The sequence below is a fragment of the Daphnia magna genome, linkage group LG6 (genome assembly GCF_020631705.1).
Source record: "Daphnia magna isolate NIES linkage group LG6, ASM2063170v1.1, whole genome shotgun sequence".
NCBI lineage: Eukaryota > Metazoa > Arthropoda > Branchiopoda > Diplostraca > Daphniidae > Daphnia > Daphnia magna.
In genome coordinates, this window is record NC_059187.1 from 4795082 (window position 1) to 4805392 (window position 10311).

Sequence of the window (10311 nt, forward strand, 5' to 3'; positions counted from 1 at the left end):
TATGGGGAGAATTTCTATGCGCAACCGTCTACATCAGAAATAGGATTCTAACGGCCCAAACAAGTACTACTCCATATGAAAAATTCTTCGGAAAGAAACCGTCCGCGGACCATTTAAGAGTGCTCGGGTGTCAGGCCAGAGTTTTCACTCCGTCTGAACTACGACTAAAACTTGATCCGACCTCTGAAAAAGGATGGTTAGTGGGGTACTGTGAAAATACAAAAGGCTGGCGAGTGTGGAACCCCCAAACAAGAAAAATAGTTATCTCACGCGATGTCATATTTGATGAAACGATATTCATCGGAGACGAAGTCACTAACTCAGCGTCCGAAGTCAAACACAACCCGTGTGAACCTTTTCGAGTCGTTTTGGAAGCATTAGAAGCAAATCTTCGTGTGGAACACTCAATAAATGAAGACCAAGGAGGACAAGAGCAAAACGAGGACGTTAATGTGGATGAGTTAATGGACGAAGAGGCTCCAGCTCTACTTGGCAATGAAACTCGTGGTGGCGTTACAGAAAATGAGTTGCCGGATGAACAAGCTGCTGCCACGGTTTCACCTAGTCACGATTACTTCTATCGAACCAGATCCGGAAAACTCTACGGCAAGTCACTAGGCTTAGCAGCACAGGTGTCAGCTCCCGAGAACACATTCAATACTTCCGAGCTTGAGGTGGATGAGCCTCAAAGCTTCAGAGAAGCCCAACAGTCCGAATACGCGGATAAATGGTTAGCTGCATTTGAAGAAGAGTACAAGTCTCAAATGGATAATAAGTCTTGGGAACTGGTCCCTCCTTCCCAACTGCCGGCCGGATGCATCCCAATTCGCCATAAGTGGATTGGAAAGTATAAACCAGGATATGGTGACATACCCCCTCGGTTTAAAGGCCGTCTGACCGCTGTTGGTTGTGCTCAACGACCTGGCATTGATTTTGACGACATATTTGCTCCTGTACCTCGAACTGAGTCGTTCCGTATATTTATGTCGGTTGTTGCAAGCGAAAATCTGGAGATGGTACAAATCGACATAAAAACCGCCTTCCTCAACGCGGATCTCGATAAGCCGATCTTCATGACTCAACCCGAAGGCTTCCTAGTACCCGGAAAGGAAGATTGGCCCGTACTTCTAAAAAAGGCACTCTATGGCACTAAACAAGCACCGATGCTGTGGAACAAAACCCTCAACAGTAAACTGGAGGCAGCAGCCTTCAAGCCACTCGCTGCTGACGGGTGTGTATACATTCGTGTTATAAAAGAAGAAGTGGCGTTACTTATTGTGTATGTTGACGACGTTATCTATGCAAGTAACAAAAAGAAGTCGCTGAAGACCTTCGTTGACTATATGGCAAGTGAGTTCGAGATCCGCAACCTCCCACCCACCCGATTTCTTGGACTTAACATGGAGCGCAACAGACAAAATCATCAAATCTTCATCTCACAAAGACACACCATTCTGAATCTACTGGAGAAATATGGGATGGCAGGGTGTACACCAGTTCTAACGCCCGCTGACCCCAATGCCTGCCTCACTGCGTCTATGGTGCCAACGAGCGAGGGAGAGAGACTGGATATGACGAAGGTTCCGTACAAGTCAGCAGTTGGAGCGCTTTTATATCTTGCAAATGCCACACGCCCAGACATCACGTACTCCATAGGTCAAGTAGCGAAGTACTGTTCCAACCCGCAACCAGCGCACTGGAGAGCAGTGAAGAGAATATTGGCTTATCTGAAGGGGACCTGTAATCTTGGAATATGGGTTGGAGGCACCGACGAAGGAGTAGTGTGCTATGGAGACGCCGACTACGCTGGAGATTTAGACAACCGAAAATCAACGTCCGGTAGCATTTGTTTCTTTCGAGGTGGTCCGGTCTCCTGGGCCAGTCGACAACAAAATACGATTGCTCTATCAACAACTCAGAGTGAGTATCAAGCACTGGCCGATGTGTGCAAAGACGCGGTTTGGCTGAACAGGTTTAATGCTGAACTCAATCCAGTTAAAAGCAAGTCATCAACACAAGAAACTGCGCTGTCGAGAGTCCCAATCTACTGTGATAATGAAAGCGCCATTAAGTTGGCAAAGAATCCAGCGTTCCATAGAAGGACTAAACATTTTGACGTCAAGGTACACTTCGTAAGAGAGCTACAAGACAAAGAACAAGTAAGCATCACACATGTCAAGTCTGAACACCAGTTGGCGGATATCTTCACTAAGCCTCTACCCGGACCCAGATTTGTAACACTACGAGAACGAATTGGCATGGGAACTATTTAAAACAAACCAAGTCATGTTTGAGGGAGAGTGTTGAAGGTATTGAACCGCTAGGGCAAACATGCCTTTGGCGACTACTGTTTAGCCAAGGATCTCTCTTAGCTAATGTGATGGTGATCCTAGGCTAGCTTCTTCTTCTCGTTAGTACTACAGAGTAAGGTAATGTCTTATGTCAATCCCTTTCTCGTATAACCTAATGTGTGTGTGAGAAAGGTGTTTCTACAAATAAAATTGTCTGTCTGTAGTTGGACTGATGCCAGAACATATTTGTATAACTTATTTTAACAGATGGTAAAGAAAAAGTCTGGTGATTTAAGACTTTGTGTCGATTACAGAGACTTAAACACCGTCACAGTGAAGGATCGCTATCCTCTACCTAGGATAGAGTATACGTTAAACCTTTAACACGGTGGCTTTTCGACTCTCGGCTTGTTTAGTGGATACTGGCAAATCGAAATAGCCGAGAAAGACATCCACAAAACTGCATTTACGGCAGAATCCGGTCACTTCGAATACATAAGGATGCAATTCGGCTTACGCAAAGCTCCTAGTACCATTCAGAAAACGATGGAAATCGTCCTCAAACCTCTGATAGGGAAATGCATGACGGTCGATATCGATTATATAATCGTCTATAGTAAAAGTATCACCAAACATGTAGAACATCTTGATTTGACCTTTCATCTTTTACAGACGAATGGGCTCAAGGTTTAAATTCAGAAAGGGAAATTTGCACCAAAAGCAGTAGAATATTTAGGGCATATCGTGTCAGAGCATGGAGTTAAAGTTGATCCTGTAGCCATAGAGAAACACCATGCACCCAAAAACGCAGATCAAGTTCGTGCATTCTTAGGTCTAGCTAACTATTATAGATGATTCATAAATCAATTTGCCGACAACGTCCATGTACTTACACAGCTCGCGCGGAGCAAAGTAACATAGCAATGGTGGCCGGCGGAAGAAAACGCTCTTTTAACGGAATAAAAGAATGTTTATGCTCCGCTCCTACCCTTGCGTGTCCAGATTTCGCGTGCTTTTTCATCCTACACACAGATGCATGTGGGTATGGAGTAGGCGTACGTCACGGTTGACGTATGTCACGATTGTGGTGCATCACGGTCGACGGGAGCACCAGCGGATGTTGCATCAGGAGGATGCAAGGCTGGCGGATTTTACTACCGGCGGATGCTTCATCCGGTGAAAGCTACCATCTAGCAACATATAAACTGGTTTCTGTTTCTTGTACTTTCAGGGCTGTTTTGTGCTCTCAGTAAGAACATTGTACTGCGTACCGAGAACAAAATACATACTTAAAGCAGATCTTACATTTGGAGGTCCCAACGAGACTTAAAAGACTGAAAAGACATCTTAGAGAGCAGTTTATCGCACATTGGAAAGAGCTCGTAGAGCTGGAGTACGAACATTTTACCGGAAAAACAACCAAAACGTCTCAACAACACTAAAGTTAAAGCAGATAAAAGACAAAAAAAAAAAACCCACAGAAAAACCAATAATACACTGCAACTTTATATCCACTCTATATTGAAGGAAACTTTGGAGACCCCAGATAATATTGTAACGAGATGAGATAATATGTGATCAACGGGAGACACTGTTTATTAGGGGAATCTGGTCTCAACACACCCAAACTACACAAATGCACAAACTAAGGGAGAACACTGTTAGGGTTAGGGAAATAGGTACACTAAGGGATGAACTGAACAGGTTAAAAACGACTAACTCACGACTAACTCACGACTAACTCATCAACTAACTGGCTACTTCCCTCTATCCCAGTCTCTGCTCGGCTTTTATGGCGCCATATCTCCCACCCATCCAAGGCTAACGTGATTGGAGGGTGTAAGATGACCGTTTCTCACGGATAGCGAGTCTCTCCGTTACATTCAGAACGGAGGGTGAGGTTATTTCTCACATTTCTCTCTCTCAAATTTCTCGTATCGAGAAGCTGACCTCCATCTGATCGCTACAATATTACACCTAACGTAATAACCGAGACAGCTAATACTTTTAAAACTCACATAGTTTCGCGGGGTTGAGAATAGTGTAAAGTAGATGCTCTTTTACAACAATAAAAATTTATTCGTGTTAAAGAAAAAGAATTTTTATCTGGTACAAAGAGAAGTCCTTTTCCAAAAGATAATTGAAAAAAAAACTATTATCTGATTTAAATTTTGAAAATTTAAATTTGCGGAAACAACTTGACAATAATAAAAAGAAAGCAATGACAGTAAGCGCAAAACCAATTTTGTTGCGGTACTTTTATTTTTCGTGCCTTTTTTTGGGGGAGGGGGGTAGATATTTATGGACTCGGGTGTACGAGTTCAATGGTATGCTATTTGGTTTAACAAATGCGCCAAGTAGATTTCAACGTGCAATGAATACTATTATTAAAACCGTACTGTATAAATTTGCATTAGTATATTTAGATGACCAAATTGTTCTTAGTAGTTCGATAGATGAACATATAACACACTCGGAAGAAGTATTCAGTCTTCAAAAAGGAGGAGAGCTAAAGTTGAAAAGAACAAATTGCAATTTTTTTTGAAGAAATGAGATTATTTAGGATAGAAAGTACCGAATAAATGCATCACGCCAAATAAAAAGGAAATAAACCAATTATAAAATACCCTGCTCCCAATGACACAAAATAATTGAGTTAATTTTTGGGTCTGGATAGCTATTACAGACAGTTTATTCGAGCTTTTGCTGATAAAGCTCACCCATTGACAGCTCTCACGAGAAAGACAGCGGAATGGAAATGGGGGAAGGCAGCAAGGGACGCCTTTAATTGAAAAAAAAAAATTCTTATTACTAGACCTATGCCATGCTATCCAGATTTCACGCGCGAATTTATCATCTTCCGGATGCATCGGGATATGGAACAGGAGCAGTTTTGGCACAAACACAATCTTCATCTCAATCAGCGGATTTAGCTGAGACAAACGAACCTGAACTCTGTGAATCAGATGGCGTTGAAGTCGTCATTGCCTACACTTCCAAGCATCTAAATGACTGCGAAGCCAAGTGTTCGACAACAGAAAAGGAAGCGTACGGAATCGTTCATGCTATTGAAGTATTTCGAAATTACTTATACGGACGCATATTTACAGTTTTACAGACCACAGAGCACAGACCATTAGAATGGTGAATAAGTAAAACAGGTTCATCAGGAAGACTAGCTAGATGGGCCCTTAAAATACAGAATATGTCATCGTAATTGGTTATCGACCAGGTAAATCCAACCCTAATGCAGACAGACTTAGTCGAATTCTAATAGTGTCTATAGCCACTGAAAAAACAAGAGCAAGAACAAAAAGCAAAATCAAAATTGTTGAAAACGAATGGGTTCTATTACATTGTAAAGGTTTCCAGGCCGTGTATTTGCCAATAGACAACACTGATTATGATGTTAAAAATGTGTCTTTTTATACTGAACATTGACTTTCACTTAACAGTTAGCCTAAAGGAAGGTTATGTACGTGACGACCTTCCTACTGGGTGGGGTGCTGCTGCTAGGTGGAGTTGCAGCTGCTGCCTGTTACATTCGTTCCCCCCTTCGGCAAGAAAAAATTGGTCCTCCAATTTTCCTCTATATCGTTTTTCTTCTTCTTCGGCAAGTAGCATGACAGCAGTTGGATGAAAACCTGTTTTAATTTTATCTGTCACCAGTTGACCTGTTTCTTTCCTTCACCATTTCATTCCTTCGTTGTCTTATGTATGAAGTTGGAGACACGAAATACAAAATACATTCCCTTTTCCCGTTATTCATTGCCATTGGCTATACCTATGTTAGGAAAGAAATCATTTCTACGTTCTTTATTAGTTGGAATGCTACGATAGGTTTCCACTTTTTGTATGTGATTCTTGATTGTCTTTGTGATCCTCTGTGTTGGTTTTGAGAGTGAAGCCATCCATTTTTCGTTTCCTTATGTGTAACCGCGGCGGCTTTGATGAGACGCCTGGTGATGATGATCTTGAAGATTAGTGTTGTTTTGTAGTGTTTGTGTTATTGTAGTAATTTGCAGCGTTAAGAATATCTTTTAATTGTCGTTCTTAACGGTTTCCACATTAATTTGAAAATTCTTCACTATCGTGCGCCCTACGTTTTCGGTTTTGACGATGTTTCCAGTATTCGAACACACTTTCTCGAATACTGTCAGTTTTATAGTCTTGTGGTGTCTTTCCGATTAAATCTATTTCTTCGGTATTAGCTCCGTATCTGATTAATATATGTATTACGTCAGGATGACGAAATATTGCTGCTAGGTGCAGAGCCGTGTAGTTGTCTGGTATAGTGTTCTGGTCGATGTCCATTTTTCTCTTTTCTTCACATGCTGCTCTAACGAGGCCTCCGTTTCCATATCTTGCTGCATAGTTTAATACAGTGCTGTTATCCTTTTCTATTTGTGCGACATTAGAACGACACCATAAAGAGTTGGCGATATCTTCATGTCCGTAGGCGATTGCAACCATTAACGGTGTTTCTCCCAGGCTATTATACGCTGCAAACTTGTATTTGTAATATCGCAATATCCTTATTAGGAGCTTGTTGTTATCTGCTGCCGCTCCCCGTACGAAACGGTAAACTTTTTTCTAGCTCATTTACAGCTATCGATTTAGGGAGGGAAAGCTAGCTGCTTCAAAGATCAAATTTTGGAATAACAGCCTGGAATTTCATTTCTAGTTAAATCTACGATTTAAGTAGCCTATTAAATACAAGCAAGCCTCAACCTAGTATATTCTTCCTATTCTATACGTAAAATTAGTCACATACAAATGATTTCAAATTTCTTTGTATTGATGACGAGATTAAATGCAAAGACTAGGTTATACATTTATATCACATCATGAAAAAAATGGACTGTAACAGCAAACATGGATTATTGCTAAGTTGATGCACATTCAGATGAGGGAAACAATAAGGCACATAAATGGCAGCTTGTGGAGGGAGGGACTCTTCGGAGTGATAAAAGGAATAAGTGAAATATCTAAATTTGCTACTCCACTTCATCCACAGATTTCTCGTTGTTTAATGCTTTTTTCACAGAGCTGTGTTCGGTCAGTAATTTATTACTTATTAGAGGGTTAACCGTGGTAGCCGGAATTCTTATGTTGTGCTTTCTCTCCCAAAATTTCATGGTAAACTCTGTAAATAGATAGGAGATGATAAGAGGTGAAATCGAAGTTAAAATTTTATAATGAAGTCTGTCATACGTATAATTGCATTTCTTGCATCGGCTGGAATGGCTGGCTTTGCTGTCAATTTTTTTAAATAGGGTCATTCATATCGCTCGGTGCTTTGCGACCAGATAGGGAGTGTGAAGCCATGAACGCCTAGTCCCAAAAAGCCTCCATTATAGTGGCCACCATCTTTCCCATTTCCCTAAAAAAAAAATGGGAAAGTAAAAAAATGGGCTAAGAGAAATTTTTTAAATGATGTTTGAAATTACTTTGTCGTATTTCCGGATTTTCCGTACGACATAGCCAATTTGAGGGCGCTGGGATCAATTATGGTGGTATAATCTTCGTGAAGTTTCACCATTGAACGCGAAGGAGCCGCACTATTAGCAGCGCTTACAGCTACAGACTGGCGGCTATTTGATGGCAAATTAGCCAGAGCGGTGTCCAGCAACAGCACAGATTCCCTTAGAGCTGTTCAAAAGATAAAATGAAATTAACATTTAAAACATCTTGAATAGGTATGTCTTAGCCCTACTTTGCGCTAGTACTAATGGGTTTTGCTCACGTAAACTCTTTTTAAGTTCGTCCTTTTCAACTAGTTCCCTTTCGTATTCAGCTTTCATGTCTTCGTAATCAATCAAACTTTGATTCAGCTGTTCTTTGAAAAAAGAATTTTCTTCTTCAAGTTCTTGAAGGGAATTTGACTGTTCAATGATCTGAGCCTGACTGTTTTCGTCCTATTGGCAATTGATATCATTCAGAAAAGATGCTTCGTCATTCAAAACTTCCTTCTGAAAATAAAGATAAATTAATGAATAAGTAAATGGAAAACCTCGAGTTTTGCATTTACCTCACTACTTGGAGTTCGGAAAGATGAGGGTGTGTTACAACGAGATCCTGGAGGAGTCAGAATAAGTCCATTACGACAAACGTACTTTTTGAGGCACTGCCAATACAGTGAACCTGTAACAAAGCCAAATCTGTAATCATGTCGGTGATTATAAACACAAATTGAAAAATTACTACATCACTCCGTGGGACTTTTTTGAGCGGACGAGAAGGAGGAGATGGATCCAACCAATCGCCTTCTTCATTACCAGAGTTTGATTCTTCGCTTTCAGATGATACTAGAGCACTTACACCCAAATCACTGACTGAGTCAGCTGTTGGTTTGACTGATTGATATTTGCTTCCTGCTTGATTTGTTTGTGTTGTTTTTCTCTTGCTCTGCTGTATGTGTTCTAAGAATAAAAGAGTACGTATAACAAACACTTTGAAAAATAAAATAAAAAAAACCGGAATTTGAAGTATTCCTAAATACTGGAGGCAAAGACTTCTTGGCATAGGGAACGGAAGCAACAGCTTTGGGGGCCACTTGTGATTTTGGAGTTGAGTGCAAGATTTTGGTGGACTGTGCAGATTTTGTTTTGGGTTTTAGCATTGCATCACGTGTTAGTTCTAACACCTTTATGTCTTCTATTACAATAAAAAAACATTGGTTAGAAAGAACATGCGATATAAGATAAAGTTTAACAATAATCACCTGAGAAGGAAATGACAGGCCCAGCTTTAGGTTCCGATTGGATCGATGGGTCGTCACCTGAAGCACTATGCTTCGGCCAACTAAACAAATTATCTTTAATAAAACTTTTTGACAGTTAGTTAAAATTTATCATTACTTTAAAGCAACATCAGTCTTCTCAGAAATGAACTCTATAAGCATGCGAATTGTGTCTTCAAGGTTGGGAAGAGACACAAATGTTTTGGGAAAAGTTATGGAATCCATAGTCCAAATACCTAGCTCGGTTTTACCTTTTTTTAAGCGAACGAGAACGTAAATTATGTGGTTTCCCATTTTTCCAAAAAGAGATCTGTTCCCTCCGATGGAACCGGTAGGATTTTCAAGTAGCCTGACTGTTGTAAGCAGCCTTGTATTTGATTCAGATGAAATACGAATGATGAAATATGAAAAAGGGGTGAGCGTTGAGCAATGGGTGGAACTTGTATGAAGTGTATGAAATGAATACGATGTATGGAAGATTGTATGAGACTTATGTGGTTCCTAGAAAGTAGAAAGAGGGTCAGCATGAGCTGAAGAATAAATTTCTAACGAGGAATACCTGGGTTCACAGGGCACACACACATAAACCGAGAGAGTCACTCTCGTACAAACTGGTAAAGAGACAGCTAGACCTAATAGAAATGAAACATAGATATAGGGTCATTAAAATGTAGCCAATATGAGAGGGCATTACCAGAAGTGAGGGATAATTGACAAAATTCACGATGTAGAGCCCAGAAAGGGAAATTATCGCCAGGACCAAGACGTCAACTGAATACAGGTAGGATTTTAGCACAAGTACGCATATTACAATTGATAATTTTATATACCTGAAGCAATGCAAGAAGCAAAGAATACTTTCTCTCTACAATCTGAAGGGTTTAACACTCAGAAAAGTAGAAATAACTGGGAACAGAAATGTGACATTCAGAGCTCTTGCGAGACGACCACGCGATAGAGCAGACGATACGTCAAAATGAAAGGGAGGCTAAAGAGAGGGCAAGGCAATAAAGAAAGGGTGACAAATGGCTCGTAATGTGTTTCGTTGATTTATGATCAAAACTATAAACTACTTCACACTTCAAAAGAGAAAAGGCGTCATGGAGACGGAAATGAACGAGAATGAAGGCAGATGGAAATAGCTGAGCGCCAAAACATGAAAAGCGTTGCCAAATTGTGTTTTCGATAACTTTTAAAATACCAGCAATAAACGGAGTATAAAATGAAATTGCCGTAAAAATTGAAAATTAAAAGAAAAAATTTGAATTTTCATTTGGA

At 40.4% G+C, this 10311-nt stretch overlaps 1 protein-coding gene across 1 annotated transcript; it reads right to left on the reverse strand.

Annotated features, from left to right (window-relative positions):
• Positions 1-7625: 7625 nt before the first annotated feature.
• LOC116925319 lies at positions 7626-10080 on the reverse strand. The gene is given in 12 exon segments (XM_045175085.1): positions 7626-7674; positions 7742-7943; positions 8008-8209; positions 8323-8405; positions 8408-8435; positions 8496-8713; positions 8769-8948; positions 9016-9095; positions 9152-9534; positions 9593-9665; positions 9728-9804; positions 9864-10080. Coding segments are annotated over 9 exon segments (1218 nt in total). The 5' UTR covers positions 9328-9534; positions 9593-9665; positions 9728-9804; positions 9864-10080.
• Positions 10081-10311: the final 231 nt, after the last annotated feature.